Source organism: Betta splendens, chromosome 17 (assembly GCF_900634795.4).
Source record: "Betta splendens chromosome 17, fBetSpl5.4, whole genome shotgun sequence".
NCBI lineage: Eukaryota > Metazoa > Chordata > Actinopteri > Anabantiformes > Osphronemidae > Betta > Betta splendens.
The window spans coordinates 394,294-410,416 of NC_040897.2; the positions used below are offsets into that span (position 1 = coordinate 394,294).

The window sequence follows — 16,123 nt, forward strand, 5'->3', positions numbered from 1 at the left end:
TAGAGAGGTTCTGCGTGGATGAGTGATGGACGAAACATTTCCTGGCGTTGTTCCCAAAAAATCACGTTATGTGACAAACAGAGGGCAGCCAGACATCATGAGAGCCACAAAGAGCCCTGTCATAAGTGATGAAAGTGATGGCGATTAGTGCACTGTGTGTGTGTGTGTGTGTGTGTGTGTGTGTGTGTGTGTGTGTGTGTGTGTGTGTGTGTGTGTGTGTGTGTGTGTGTGTGTGTGTGAGGGCACAATAGAATGTGTGGAACAAGTGTACCTGTGGATGTGTGTGTCTGTGTGTGTGTACTAGTGTGCAGGTCAGGGTGGTGCCCTTGGCCTTATAAGGGAGGTTATGTGGGGTTATATATTTGATCCTTGTTTGCCCTGCAGGTCTAGTAGCTGCTTCCCCTTCCCCTGGCTTCTGTAAGTTTGCATTTTTTGTAGGTTTTTGAATTATTGTCATACTTCAGGTTGTTATCAAATGTTTTCTGTCTGCTCTTGTTTTATTGAACGCAGAATTTGGGAAGATGCATTTCATAATGTTGAAAAGACATTTTCTTTGTGTATATAAACTAAAATATTAAATATACAAATAATATTATAAATGATAAATATATATTATTATTATTATAAAATTATAAACCTGTTTTTCACATGTATCTATACTCACATATACTGTATCTGTTTGTTCACTGCAGGTGGATCATTGATTTGTTCTTGAGTCATCTGAGCTCAACTTACTAGTAATTTCTGTTTTTCTAACATAATTTATATGGGACTGTAAAACCCCTTTGTGTTTGCTTATGTTTGACAAATATTTCTAGAGTGTAATAATCCAGATGAAGCCTTAATCGTCTTTTGTGACTGTGTGTACATTAACTCAGTCATGGGGGACGCAGAGATGTCTGTGTTCGGGGCAGCAGCCTCGTACCTGAGGAAGTCAGACAAGGAGCGAATGGAGGCGTCCACGCGTCCGTTTGACATAAAGAAGGAATGTTTTGTCCCAGACCCAGTGGAGGAGTTTGTGAAGGCAACTGTCACCAGCCGAGATGGAGACAAGGTCACTGTGGAGACAGAGAGAGGAAAGGTAAGGTTGGGTCATCGTCCCCGTGTTAGTGTGGGCTCTCTAGTTTCCTGCCACAGTCTAAAGACAGTCAGTTTGACTGGAGATTTTAAATTGCCTGTAGGTGAGAGAGCGAATGGTTGTTTGTGTGACTGTGCGACCCTGTGATTCTCAGAAGATGGGGAGTGTAACTGCTGACTTTGCTGAGGAAAAAAAAATCTGTAACTCCATTATTCAGTGCACTTTAAATCAATTTGGCAAAACAACTTCACGAATTTAGTTTTTACTATATTAGAACCAGAAAAAAACTTCAGGTCCGCCTGTAAAACAAACCCCCCTTCAGGATGAATATCCCTGTGAAATGATGCATTAGCAGCTCCAAACCTCAGTAAAATTATTACAAGTTGTGTCCCTGGGTCATTTTTCCCACATGAAAGACATTACTTTGTTTGAATGTGATGTGAGTCCTATCAAATAAAGTGTTTACAGCTTCTACGCTGAGCAGTGATCAAACAATGCACTGCTGCCATCTGCATGACTTCCAGAGTATGATATTATGATATGATATCCTGTCTATGTGAGAGGTATGTGCCCAATTCATTTGAACGCATCTGTTGCGTTTAGACCGTGACCGTCAAGGACTCACAGATTCTGCAACAGAATCCTCCAAAGTTTGACAAGATAGAGGACATGGCTATGCTGACCTTCCTCCATGAGCCGGCCGTGCTGTTCAACCTCAAAGAGCGCTACGCAGCATGGATGATCTACGTAAGCGCTTAGGCCACGGTTGTAAAAATAAAGCTCCACTGACCTAAGCTGTGCTGAATCAAGCCTCTGTTGAGAATGTGATAACACTTTATGCTTTGTTACTCTTCTTAATGTTTCAGCGATCTGATGCTAATCTATTAATGATCTGCTCTGTATGACAGACCTACTCTGGGCTGTTCTGTGTGACTGTCAACCCCTACAAGTGGCTGCCAGTCTACAACCAGGAAGTAGTTGTTGCTTACAGAGGAAAGAAGAGGAGTGAAGCTCCTCCTCACATCTTCTCCATCTCTGACAACGCTTACCAGTACATGCTGGCAGGTACAGACTGATAAGTTAGCGATCACTTAGTTACACACGAAAAAACAGAATCTTTATACTAACAAAGGTGTCTTTTTTATAGACCGTGAAAACCAGTCAATTCTGATCACGTACGTGACTTACACTTGACGACACTCCATGATTTATGATGTCCGTGTCTTAGCATGTACTTCTAGTACATGTATTGTATTGTATTATACAATAAGTATTGATCAGTAACTTTGCCATTACAGCGGAGAATCTGGAGCAGGAAAGACTGTTAATACAAAACGAGTCATCCAGTACTTTGCAAGTATTGCAGCGGGAGGCATCAAGAAAGATTCCAGTGCCAAAGACAAGGTGAATAATGTTCAGATCTGTGCTCTACATTTGACATGCAAACACGTCAAGTCTAAAGACGCCTACAACGCGTTCAGCAGAAGCAGTAGGAGGCGCCACTAGAGGCTGCTAAAGCTTCTTTCTTTACATCTGAGCATGAAGCACAGGCTGACATGATGATGTTCCTCGTTAACAGGGAACCCTGGAGGATCAAATCATCCAGGCCAACCCTGCTCTGGAGGCCTTTGGTAATGCCAAGACCATCAGGAATGACAACTCCTCCAGATTTGTGAGTAACAGAGCTGTGAGAAGTTTCAGATTCATAAAAACATCTTTACAACTAGAAAACCTTTCGTTTCAGGGAAAATTCATCCGCATTCATTTTGATGCCAGGGGAAAGTTAGCCTCTGCTGATATTGAAACATGTAAGAGAGGAAATCATTTCTACTAAACTAGACAGCAGTCAGTCATATTTAATAAAAGCAAGTAGTAGATTGTAGTCGCGATATTAACTTCTCTGTATTATTCAACTGTCAGACCTTCTGGAGAAGTCTCGAGTGATCTTCCAGTTAAAGGCTGAGAGAGACTACCACATTTTCTACCAGATTTTGTCCAACAAGAAGCCTGAAATCCTGGGTTAGTACAGGGTTGTGTGTGATATGGATGCCTACATGTAGTAGTCCCACTACATGTGACTATGCCTCTTTCTATCCTCAGAGATGCTGTTGATCACAAATAATCCCTATGACTACGCCTTCATCTCTCAGGGGGAAACCCAAGTGGCTTCCATTGATGATGCAGAGGAACTGATGGCAACAGATGTTAGACTAACACTCAAAACGTATTGCATGAAAAATAAAATATCTGCAAAGGTTTTAATAATTCACTGAGTATTCTTTTAAAGAATGCCTTTGATGTGCTGGGCTTCACTCAAGAGGAAAAAAACTCTGTGTACAAGCTGACTGGTGCAATCATGCATCATGGCAACATGAAGTTTAAGCAGAAGCAGCGAGAGGAGCAGGCAGAGGCTGATGGCACTGAAGGTGAGCTGGGTCTGTTGATGGGACTATCTTTGGATGAACTTCAGAGCGTATCATAGTGTTAAAACTTCCCCTTCAGATGCTGACAAAGTAGCTTATCTGATGGGCCTCAACTCCGCCGACCTCATCAAGGGTCTTTGTCACCCAAGAGTCAAAGTAGGAAATGAATGGGTGACCAAGGGACAAAATGTCGCCCAGGTAAGAAGAAATAGTTCAGTTATGGCTTCTCCAAAAGATGCTATATAGCTGCATTATGACTATTTATGGTTGTCAGGTGAACTATGCAGTTGGAGCTCTGTCTAAAGCTGTTTATGAAAAAATGTTCCTGTGGATGGTAATGAGAATCAATCAGTCTCTGGAGACCAGGCAGCCCCGCCAGTACTTTATTGGTGTGCTGGACATAGCTGGGTTTGAGATTTTTGATGTAAGTGGCCTGGAAAGATACATTTTATTTTTTAAAATTGAGAAAATAAATAAATAACTTTATTTTCTTTTTTACAGTTCAACACCTTTGAGCAGCTTTGCATCAACTTTACCAATGAAAAACTGCAACAGTTTTTCAACCACCACATGTTTGTGCTGGAGCAAGAAGAGTATAAGAAGGAGGGTATTGAGTGGACCTTCATTGATTTTGGAATGGACCTGCAGGCCTGTATTGACCTCATTGAAAAGGTGAAACACTAAACTATTACCAGTCCTAAAATTATTTGTCATAACCGTACTGTCAATAAATAGCAGATATGTTTTCTCCTCAGCCTATGGGCATTATGTCCATCCTTGAAGAGGAATGCATGTTCCCCAAAGCCAGCGACACCACCTTTAAAGCGAAACTCTATGACAACCATCTGGGAAAATCTGCCAACTTCCAGAAGCCCAGAATTGTTAAAGGGAAACCAGAGGCTCACTTTGCCCTGATGCACTATGCTGGAACTGTTGATTACAATATCAACAACTGGCTGGTGAAGAACAAGGATCCTCTGAATGAGACGGTTGTAGGACTCTACCAGAAGTCAACTCTGAAGTTGCTTGGTATTCTCTTTGCAAACTATGCTGGAGCTGATTCAGGTAACCTGGGGAGAACTTATTTTTTTAGATGTTGTCCAGATCTGAGGTTAAATATTCTTTCTGAACAGCCATGGCAGAAGGCACTGAAGGTAAAAAGGAGAAGAAGAAAAAGGGGTCCTCCTTCCAAACTGTTTCTGCTCTTCACAGGGTGAACAATGTGTTATCATCATAGTAATAAAATAATAAAAGTTGGCTATGTATATATGATAAGTAATTTTTTGTATATTTCACCTTATGAAGGAGAACCTGAACAAGCTGATGACCAACTTGAGGTCCACTCACCCTCACTTTGTGCGATGCATCATCCCCAATGAGACCAAGACTCCTGGGGCCATGGAGAACCCTCTGGTGATGCACCAGCTGCGCTGTAACGGTGTGCTGGAAGGCATCAGGATCTGCAGGAAGGGTTTCCCCAACAGGATCCTCTACGGAGACTTCAAGCAGAGGTATTGTCTTATTTAGTTACAAAGTGTCTGATTCCAAATAAAAACTATGCTTCAGTGATTTCACAATCTGATTGTTTAGATATCGCATTTTAAATCCTGCTGCCATCCCTGAGGGTCAGTTCATTGACAGCAGGAAGGGAGCTGAAAAACTGCTTGGATCTCTGGATATTGATCACAATCAGTACAAGTTTGGACACACAAAGGTAAACACTGAAAGTTGTCCTGAAAAATAAGAATAAGAATAAGAATAAGAAAACCTTTAATAGTCCCGCAGTGGGGAAATTACCTCTCACAACAGCAGTACAGATGAGCAAGAATACAGGTACAGAACAGTTTGTGTTGGCACAGTACAAAGCAGTACAGTACAGTTAGAGTGAGTATGAGGTCAATGCAGGGTTATTGCACAGTAATGGGTATAAGATTTGTACCGGTAACAATATACATGATTGTTCACAGATTTACACAAATATTGTGCAGAGCAGGTTGCTATATAAACCACTGATGCAGTGGGTGAGTGACTGTGGTGGGATGTGGTCAACAGTTCTGATTGTACAGTCTGACAGCAGCAGGTAGGAAGGATCTACGATATCTCTCCTTCAAACAGCGAGGGTGGATCAGTCTGCTACTGAAGCTGCTCTCCAGAGCGAACAGTGAGTCCTCCAGTGGGTGAGAGACCTGGTCCATGATGGACGTCAGTTTAGCCAGGACCCTTCTCTCACCCACCTCCTGCACCGTGTCCAGAGTGCAGCCCAGGACAGAGCTGGACTTTCTGATGATCCTGTCCAGTCTCTTCCTGTCCCTCGCTGTGATGCTGCTGCCCCAGCAGACCACACCGTACAGGATGGCTGATGCCACCACAGAGTCATAGAAGGTCTTCAGGAGTGGCCCCTTCACTCCAAAAGACCGCAGTCTCCTCAGCAGGTAGAGTCTGCTCTGACCCTTCCTGTACAGTGCATCTGTGCTATGAGTCCAGTCCAGTTTATTGTTCAGATGCACTCCCAGGTACTTGTAAGAGTCCACTCTCTCAATGTCCCTTCCCTGGATGTGCATCGGTGATATGACAGCAGGCTGCTGTCTGCGGAAATCCACCACCATCTCCTTCGTTTTCCCTACATTGATCAGGAGGTGGTTCCGCTGGCACCAGTCCACAAAGTTCTGAGTGAGTCCTCTGTACTCTGCATCGTCATCATCGATGATCAGTCCGACGATCGCAGAGTCACCAGAGAACTTCTGCAGAACACAGCTGTCCGTGTTGTGTCTGAAGTCTGACGTGTAGAGGGTGAAAAGGAAGGGGGCCAGTACAGTCCCCTGTGGGGCCCCCACACTGCAGGTCAGAGTGTCAGACACACAGTCCCTGGCTCTCACAAACTAAGGCCTGTTTGTGAGATAGTCCATAATCCACTCCGTCAGATGAAGGTCCACACCAGCCTCCTCCAGTTTGTGTTTCAGAAGCATCGGCTGGATGGTGTTGAAGGCCCTGGAGAAGTCAAAGAACATGATCCTCACAGTGCTGCCGGGCTTCTCTAGGTGAGAAAGAGCTCGATGTAGGAGGAAGATGACGGCGTCGTCTACTCCTATGCCGTGTCGGTAGGCGAACTGCAGCGGGTCCAGGTAGGTTCCCACTGCAGAACGGAGGTGACCCAGGACCAGTCTCTCCAGTGTCTTCATCAGGTGTGATGTCAGAGCCACTGGTCTGAAGCTGCTGGGGTCTTTGGCGTGCGGTGTCTTGGGCACTGGTACCACGCAGGAGGTCTTCCAGAGCTGTGGTACCACCCTCAGCTTGAGGCTCAGGTTGAAGACATGCTCCATAACTCCACACAGTTCGCCTGTGCAGGACTTTAGGAGTCTGGAGCTGATGCCGTCTGGTCCAGCTGCTTTCCTGGCCTTGATCTTCCTGAGCTCACTTCTCACCTGGGTGCTGGAGAAGGATCGGGGTTGAGGGAGTGTCTTAGTGTGGTGTGAAGCGAGGGGTTGAGGAAGTGACTCAGTGTGGTGTGAAGTGAGGGGGTGTGGTTGGGATGAGTCACCAGTCGTCAGGGCTGAGGGTAGAGGGCTTTGTGTAAAGGTGTGAAGGGCTGTGGGGGCTGGTAATCCAGTGGTATGAGGTGACAAAAGGTTTGGAGGCAGCTGCTGGGAGGTGTGAGTGGGTGCTTGGTCAAACCTATTAAAGTGTGAGTTCAGCTCGTTGACCCAGCTCAGGCCCCCCTCAGCCTGTGGGTGTGGAGCTTTGAAGCCTGACATGGTTTTCAGGCTCCTCCACACCTCACTCACATTGTTCTGCTGCAGCTGCTCCTCCATCTTCCTCCTGTAGCTGGACTTCCCCTCACGGATTTTCCTCCTCAGCTCCTTCTGCACCCTCCTCAGCTCCTCCCTGTCCCCTGATTTAAATGCTCTCTTCTTCTCCTTTAGCAGAGCTTTAATATCAGAGGTGACCCACGGCTTGTTGTTGGTGGAACCCCGAACCCGCCTGGTGGGAACGGTGTTTTCCCAGCAGAAGTTGATGTAATCCGTTACACAGTCTGTTATTGCGTTAATGTCCTCCCCATGTGGGTCGCAGAGCTCCGTCCACACAGTGGTGTTAAAACAGTCCCTGAGAGCCTCCTCGCTCTCAGCTGTCCACCTCTTCACTGTGCGGGGCACCACCGGCTGCCTGTGTACAACAGGTTTATACACAGGCAGGAGATGCAGGATGTTGTGGTCAGCTCTGCCCAGCGGTGGGAGGGAGGATGCAGCGTAGGCCTCTTTGGTGTTGTCATAGAATAAGTCCAGTGTTTTATTGTCTCTGGTGGGGCAGGTCACATACTGGGTGTATGTAGGCAGAGCAGCTGAAGGAGGTGCATGGTTAAAGTCCCCAGAGATCAGGAAGAGGGCCTGTGGGTGCTGTGTTTGCAGCCTGCTGGTGACTGAGAGCAGGGTCTCAGAAGCTGTGTCAGCGTTAGCGGAGGGTGGGACGTACACAGCAATTATTATAACGTGTGTGAACTCCCGTGGCAGGTAGAATGGCCTCATGCCCACCGCCAACAGCTCAATGTCTCTGTTACACAGCTTCATTTTGACAGTGCAATGTTGTGGCATACACCACCTGGTGTTCACAAACACAGCCAGACCCCCTCCCTTCCTCTTACCGCTGTTCTCCGTTCTGTCAGCACGTAGCAGATGAAAATTGTCCAGTGCGACAGTCGAGTCCGGGATGAGTGACGTCAGCCAGGTCTCCGTGAACAGCAGGACGCTGCTCGTTCTGTACTCCGGCTGGTGCCGTGTGAGCGCCGCGAGCTCGTCCATCTTGTTGGGGAGAGATCTCACGTTCCCCATGATGACGGAGGGGACAGCGGGCCTGAAGCGTCTCGTTTTCTCCCGTCGTAGTTTTCCGGCGCGGCGCCCACGTCGGGTCTTCACCAGCAGCTCAGCGGTGATCTCGTGTCTGTCTCTGGGCAGAACTACGGCGCTGCGCAGCGCGATCAGCTGCTCCGCGGTGTAAACAATGCGCGCTCTGACCCCGACGCACATCGTAGCTTTAAAACAGCGTTTGTACTGCGCCAAACTTAGAAAAACTATAAAAAAGCTGTGTACAGGTTGTGTACACTAATGTTACTAACAACACACTAGAAAGGTAAACTTAAATAAGTGAAGAAAGTAATAAATAGAAGTAAGAGGACAGGAGCTGTTGTGACCAGCAGCTCGACCGGCGCCGGAGAAAAAAAAAAAAAAGACTAACATGATATAATTACTGTACATCACAAAAGGCTTTTTGTGTTTTTAGGTTTTTTTCAAGGCTGGGTTGCTGGGACTGCTGGAAGAGATGCGAGATGAGCGTCTCTCTAAGATCATCACTGCTATTCAAGCCAGATCTCGTGGTCTTTTGTCTCGTATCGAGTATCAGAAGATGGTGGAACGCAGGTAACAATCGAACTTTGATCATCAACAATTCAACAGTTGGAATTTTGTATTAAAAGAATACATTTTTAAAATATCTACTAGAGATGCTTTATTAGTGATTCAGTGGAATGTCCGCTCATTCATGGGGGTCAAGAATTGGCCCTGGATGAAGCTGTTCTTCAAGATCAAACCTTTGCTAAGATCTGCCGAGGCAGAGAAAGAGATGGCCAATTTGAAGGAAGAATTCCTCAAGTTGAAGGAATCGTTCGCAAAGTCGGAAGCTCGTAGAAAAGAACTAGAGGAGAAAATGGTTTCGCTTCTTCAAGAGAAAAATGACCTTCAGCTGCAAGTTCAAGCGGTGAGAGCGGCATCACTACTGACATTTATCACTGAATGTTTTATTGCCGTGTGCTAATGTGACTAAATGTTTGACAGGAACAAGATAATCTCTGTGATGCTGAGGAAAGATGCGAAGGGCTGATCAAAAATAAAATCCAACTGGAGGGAAAAGTCAAAGAGCTGACAGAAAGACTGGAAGATGAGGAGGAGATGAACGCTGAACTGACGGCTAAGAAGAGAAAGCTGGAGGATGAATGTTCTGAGTTAAAGAAAGACATTGATGACCTAGAGTTAACTCTGGCCAAGGTGGAGAAGGAGAAACATGCCACTGAGAACAAGGTACAAACAAACACGTAATTAGCTCAAAGATGCTCTGTATGCCCAGAAGGTGTTACAGTCATCATCAACTGTCATTTGGTCATAGGTGAAGAACCTCACTGAGGAGATGGCAGCTTTGGATGAAATCATTGCCAAGCTGACCAAAGAAAAGAAAGCCTTACAAGAAGCTCACCAGCAAACACTGGATGACCTGCAGAGTGAAGAAGACAAAGTCAACAGTCTGACCAAGGCTAAAGCTAAGCTGGAGCAGCAAGTGGATGATGTAAGAAAACAGATCCATATTCTACTTCTTATATGAGAGGTGGGCAAACTTGGCCCTCGAGGGCTGTGTCCCTGCTGGTTTTCCAACTCTCTCTGCCCCAGTTAGCGCTGATTACCTCAATCAGGTGTGTTCAGTTAATCAGCAGCTGAAAAAGCTAAGTGACACACCTGATCAGTAGGTAATCAGTAGGGAGAGTTGGAAAACCAGCAGGGACACCGGCCCTCGAGGACCAGGATTGCCCACCCCTGTCTTAGAATGAGTATAATAACTCAGAGTTTGTGTTCGTATCTATTTGAATTAAGCTCGAAGGATCGCTTGAGCAAGAGAAGAAGATTCGTATGGACCTTGAAAGAGCTAAGAGAAAGCTGGAGGGAGACTTGAAGTTGACCCAGGAGACTGTAATGGATCTAGAAAATGACAAGCAGCAGTTGGAAGAGTGCATAAAAAAGTAATTTTACATTTTTAAAATGTAAAACTACACACAATCATGTTTGACTTAGTCTAACATTAAGTAACCCACATTGTTTAGGAAAGACTTTGAGACAAGTCAGCTGAATGGCAAAATCGAAGATAACCAGGCTATAATCATTCAACTTCAGAAAAAGCTGAAAGAGCTGCAGGTAAAGTGTGTCACTGTTGATTCCGGTGGATTTGAAATGATTGCCCGATACATTTCTGCCTTTACATATGCGGTTACGACATAGGCACGTGTAGAAGAGCTGGAGGAAGAGCTTGAGGCAGAGCGAGCTGCCCGAGCCAAAGTAGAGAAGCAGAGATCAGACTTGGCCAGAGAACTGGAGGAGATCAGTGAGAGGCTGGAGGAGGCTGGTGGAGCAACATCTGCTCAAATTGAGATGAACAAGAAGAGGGAGGCTGAGTTCCAGAAGCTCCGCAGAGACCTTGAAGAGGCCACTCTGCAGCATGAAGCCATGGCAGCTACACTCAGGAAGAAGCAAGCTGACAGCGTTGCTGACCTGGGAGAACAGATTGACAACCTGCAGAGAGTCAAGCAGAAACTGGAGAAGGAGAAGAGTGAGCTCAGACTGGAGCTGGATGACGTGGCTTCCAGTATGGAGCAAATAGTCAAGGCCAAGGTACTGTAGACATGTCAAGGATGCTTAAAGGAAAGTGACTTGTCACCATGGTAACAATGTTGTTTACCAGACTTATGTTAATAATTCAAATTTATTGATTATAGTAGTAAAGGCTGTAAGTGAATGTTAAGCACCAAACCTAACTTTTTTCCTAATAATAATTGAAAAAGTTAAACTAGAGTTTATTTATTTTGAAGACTACAATGGAGAAGACATGCAGAACTTTGGAGGATCAAATGAATGAATACAGGAACAAGTGCGATGAATCCCAAAGATCCCTCAATGACTGCACCACCCAGAAAGCAAAGTTCCAAGCGGAGAATGGTTAGTATGACCTTTTCAAAAGAAAATGAACATCAAACATGTTCACTGAAGGTCAGAACTCAGAAATGGCTACTTTTGCAGATGAGCTGTCAAGACAGCTAGAAGAGAAAGAATCTCTGATTTCCCAACTGACCAGAGGGAAAAATTCGTACAATCAACAACTTGAAGACCTGAAAAGACAACTGGAGGAGGAGATAAAGGTTTGCAGAAAGCAAAATATTAAAGCCTAAAAACAGATGCATCCAAGAGAATATCTGATTATGTGAATGGTAATGTAGGCCAAGAATGCATTAGCTCATGCAGTGCAGTCAGCTCGTCATGACTGTGACCTGCTCAGGGAGCAGTATGAGGAGGAGCAGGAGGCCAAGGCTGAACTGCAGCGCGGCATGTCCAAGGCTAATTCTGAGGTGGCTCAGTGGAGAACTAAGTATGAAACTGATGCCATCCAGAGGACCGAGGAACTGGAGGAGGCCAAGTGAGTAACATGTTCACTTACAATAATTCATCAAGTTACAAAAAGCATTTATACCTTGGGTTGTAAAATGTATCATAATTCAGGAAGAAGCTGGCTCAGCGTCTGCAGGAGGCTGAGGAGGCTGTAGAAGCAGTGAATGCTAAATGTTCCTCTCTGGAGAAAACCAAACACAGACTGCAGAATGAGATTGAAGATCTCATGGTGGACGTGGAGAGGTCTAATGCTGCTGCTGCTGCTCTGGATAAGAAGCAAAGGAACTTTGACAAAGTATATGAGGATTTCTTTCAAAACATAAATTCATCAACCTGTTTTATATTTACTGAAGTATTTCCCCAACTGTGGTAATATCTTGGCTAGGTCCTGTCTGAGTGGAAGCAGAAATATGAAGAGTGCCAGTGTGAGCTGGAGAGCTCCCAGAAGGAAGCCAGGTCTCTGAGCACTGAGCTCTTCAAACTCAAGAACTCCTATGAAGAATCTCTAGATCAGTTAGAGACCCTGAAAAGAGAGAACAAAAATCTACAAGGTAACAGACTAGATTTGACAGTGTGTCTAAGCATACAAACTATACCAATTTGTCTTGAAGCAAGAAGTGTCACACTTATATTTTTTTCATATTATGATTTCTATCTACAGAGGAAATCTCCGATCTCACTGAACAACTTGGGGAGGGAGGAAAAACTGTTCATGAGTTGGAAAAAATACGCAAGCAGCTGGAGCAAGAAAAGGGGGAGATTCAGTCAGCTCTTGAGGAAGCGGAGGTAAGACATCACAGGTCCGTCCGTCCGTCCGTCCATCCATCCATAACTGGCTCTTCTCGATGTGGAGGAGCAGCTCCTCCCGGGTGACAGAGCTTCTCACCTTATCTTTAAGGGAGTGCCCAGCCACCCTTCGGAGGAAGCTCATTTTGGCCGCTTGTATCCGTGATCTTGCCCTTTCGTCAAAAAAGCTCATGACCACAGGTCAGGGTAGGAACATAGATTGACCGGTAAATTGAGAGCTTTGCCTTTCGGCTCAGCTCCGTCTTCATCACAACTGAAAGATACACCGACCGCATTACTGCAGCTGCCGCACCGATCCGTCTGTCATTCTCACGCTCCTTCCTTCTCTCAGACCCCAAGATACTTGAACTCCACTTAGGGCAGGAACTCTCCTCCAACCTGGAGAGAGCAAACCACCTTTTTCCAGTCGAGAACCATGACCTCAGACTTGGAGGAACTGATTCTCATCCCAGCCGCTTCAAACAGCTGCAAACAGCGCACGCTGGAGGTCCTGGCCCGATTAAGCCAACAGGACAACGTCATCTGCAAAAAGCAGAGATGCTATCCTGTGGTCCCCAAACCAGACCCCCTCCGGCCCCTGGTGGCGCCTAGAAATTCTGTCCATAAAAATAATGAACAGAACCGGTGACAAAGGGCAGCCCTGCCGAAGTCCACCATGCACCGGTAACAGGTCTGAGTTATTGCTGGCCATGCGAACCAAGCTCCTGCTCCGGTTGTACAGAGACCAAACAGCCCTTAGCAGAGAGCCCTGGACTCCATACTTCCGGAGCACCCCCCACAGGATGTCACGAGGGACGCGGTCGAATGCCTTCTCCAGGTCCACAAAACACATGTAGACTGTTTGGGCAAACTCCCACAAACCCTCAAGCACCCTGCTGAGGGTATATAGCTGGTCCAGCGTTCCACGACCAGGCCGAAAACCACATTGTTCCTCCTGTATCCAATGTTCGACTAACGGCAGAATTCTCCTCTCCAGCACACTGGCATAGACTTTGTTTGTTGATTCATTGTTTTAAAATGTAATATATACTGTATAATCTTACAAACATACATGCCCATTTTAGGGTTCTCTTGAGCATGAGGAGGGCAAGATTCTAAGAACCCAGCTTGAGTTCAGCCAGATCAAGGCAGACATGGAACGTAAACTGTCCGAGAAAGACGAGGAGATGGAGCAGAACAAGAGGAACCTGCAGAGGACAATCGACACCCTGCACAGCTCTCTGGAAGCTGAGTGTCGCAGCAGGAATGAGGCCATGAGGCTGAAGAAGAAGATGGAGGGAGACCTCAATGAGATGGAGATCCAGCTCAGCCAGGCCAACAGGCAGGCGGCTGAGGCCCAGAAACAGCTAAAGGCTCTTCATGCACATCTGAAGGTATGCAACTTGACTTAACTATTAATTCTTAAGCCATAGTGCTATGGTGTATTTGTAAGTGGATACTTCTTTCCAGGATGCTCAGCTGCAGTTGGACGACTCTTTGCGAGCCAACGATGATCTGAAAGAAAACATTGCTATTGTTGAGAGACGCAACAACCTGCTACAGGCTGAAGTGGAGGAACTTCGATCCGCTTTGGAGCAAAATGAGAGAGGTCGCAAACTTGCTGAACAAGAGCTGCTGGATGTCACTGAAAGAGTGCAGCTACTGCACTCACAGGTGAGATGCAGTCACTGCATGTGGCACAATTCTTTTACAGTTGTTACTGTCGTGTTAATGGGAATTTTATAAGAGCTTTTGGCATTTACCAGAACACTAGCCTGATAAACCAGAAGAAGAAGCTGGAGGCTGATACATCCCAGCTTCAGACTGAAGTGGAGGAAGCGGTGCAGGAGTGCAGAAACGCAGAGGAAAAGGCCAAGAAGGCCATCACTGATGCAGCCATGATGGCAGAAGAGCTGAAGAAGGAGCAGGACACTAGTGCTCACTTGGAACGGATGAAGAAGAACATGGAGCAAACCATCAAAGACCTGCAGCACCGCCTGGATGAGGCTGAACAGATCGCCATGAAGGGAGGCAAGAAGCAGGTGCAGAAGCTGGAGGCCAGGGTCAGTATTTATCTTACACCAGTCATTTCTTTCTGTGTAACAATATTGTAAAAATTACACAAAAGTTGTGTTCCTGTCCAGGTGAGGGACCTGGAAAATGAAGTTGAAATGGAGCAGAAGAAAAGCAGTGAATCTGTCAAGGGCATCCGTAAATATGAGCGGCGTATCAAGGAACTCACCTACCAGGTTCATACATTAGGAGCGTGTGGTTTCACCTCTGCTACGTTTCATCCAGATGCTGTAATTTGCCTCTCATCCACATAGACAGAGGAAGACCGCAAGAATATCACCCGTCTCCAGGATCTAGTGGAAAAACTGCAGCTGAAAGTTAAAGCCTACAAGAGATCTGCTGAGGAAGCTGTACGTCAACTATGCCATTCTCTTTAAAACAGTTCTGCTCACAGGGAGCACTTCTCTCATTACTCGTGTACTCCGACAGGAGGAACAAGCCAATGTTCATCTAGGCAAGTTCCGTAAGCTGCAGCACGAGCTGGACGAGGCCGAGGAGCGGGCGGACATCGCTGAGACGCAGGTCAACAAGCTGCGCGCCAAGAGTCGCGACGCGGGCTCCAAGGTTTGAAGCATGCGCAGGGTTGTGACCCCGACCCAAGCTGCCCTCTGCCGGCTGCAGTTAACACTGAAGCGTCTCATTCCATATTACTTGGTACTAAATGGAATACTAACCAAACAGCTAACCGCTGTTTCTCTTTTATTTCCTTCCAACCTCCCTGGCTGCTGCAGAAAGGGTTTGATGAAGAGTGACGCTTTGGAGCCATCTCTTACCTACTGTGTGCAATAGACCTCCACCACTATCCCTATTCCCTGTAGTGCTTAATAAAATATCATTGAGCTGTGACACATCATTGTAGTCCTTGCTTTTTTGAGACTGACTTTGTTTATGGGACAATTATCATGTTAATAATTAGGTATAATATACAGTTAATGGAAAAGAGCTAGGAGGGCGAAGTTGTACTTATAGAAAAAAAACTAAAAAGTGAACCTGAAGAATATATTGTACAAAAGGCAAAAACAGAGGGAGATAACACATCTATTGTTCTTAAAATAGAGGTAAAGAAAGCCCAACAACTTGGGACTCAAGGTCAACAACAAAGCCCTGCTCATACTCAAGCCTAGCATAATACCCCATGTAATCACTTCCAGCTGGTCAGTAAATTCCTGTCTGCCTGTTCCTCTACATGACTAGAGGATGAGATACAGAAGAATCCATAATATCTGGTGCACACTGTTGTACATCAACCTCAACAGAGAGACCTATTGCATCCAGGTGCCTTTTAAAGTGGATTTTCAATAGTTAATACAAAGAAGAGCTGTTTGGAGTAGTATCACTTAAAATAGTTTAAAAGTGTGGAGGCATGAACAGAACCTGACTGTTAATACCCTCGGCTCACTCAGCGAACCTCAGACGTCTGCTACGGCTTTACTTTGGTACTGGTGTCAGGTCACAGTGACTCATCTGACTCATAAATTACATTTTGAACACATACATTACTGCTGTACATGGACTACACGCTAGTTAAGGCTTTATTTTAATTATATATTACTTCTGGTGGCTTGTTATAT

The 16,123-nt window shown here is 45.7% G+C and overlaps 1 protein-coding gene across 1 annotated transcript; it reads left to right on the forward strand.

Annotated features, from left to right (window-relative positions):
* Positions 1–342: 342 nt before the first annotated feature.
* On the forward strand, positions 343–15,400 carry LOC114844126 (myosin-7-like). The gene is made up of 39 exons (XM_029131231.3): positions 343–417; positions 693–737; positions 879–1,081; positions 1,682–1,825; positions 1,987–2,143; positions 2,226–2,253; positions 2,377–2,482; positions 2,658–2,750; positions 2,823–2,886; positions 2,999–3,097; positions 3,179–3,282; positions 3,366–3,504; positions 3,581–3,699; positions 3,776–3,925; positions 4,003–4,173; positions 4,257–4,566; positions 4,635–4,714; positions 4,807–5,012; positions 5,092–5,215; positions 8,773–8,909; positions 8,991–9,246; positions 9,324–9,566; positions 9,652–9,828; positions 10,131–10,276; positions 10,358–10,448; positions 10,533–10,922; positions 11,120–11,246; positions 11,328–11,446; positions 11,525–11,721; positions 11,805–11,988; positions 12,079–12,244; positions 12,355–12,479; positions 13,565–13,873; positions 13,950–14,153; positions 14,246–14,542; positions 14,624–14,728; positions 14,807–14,902; positions 14,982–15,116; positions 15,284–15,400. Exons 3-39 carry the CDS (start codon positions 881–883, stop codon positions 15,302–15,304), a joined length of 5,820 nt encoding a protein of 1,939 aa, XP_028987064.1. The 5' UTR covers positions 343–417; positions 693–737; positions 879–880; the 3' UTR covers positions 15,305–15,400.
* The last annotated feature ends 723 nt before the right edge of the window (positions 15,401–16,123 follow it).

Excerpts from the sequence above, each read along its gene's own strand:
- LOC114844126 (XM_029131231.3), top strand. The coding sequence starts at position 881 with ATGGGGGACGCAGAGATGTCTGTGTTCGGGGCAGCAGCCTCGTACCTG. Across the intron at positions 10,923-11,119 it reads AGCAAATAGTCAAGGCCAAG|ACTACAATGGAGAAGACATG; the intron begins GTACTGTAGACA and ends TTTATTTTGAAG. Across the intron at positions 11,447-11,524 it reads AACTGGAGGAGGAGATAAAG|GCCAAGAATGCATTAGCTCA; the intron begins GTTTGCAGAAAG and ends ATGGTAATGTAG.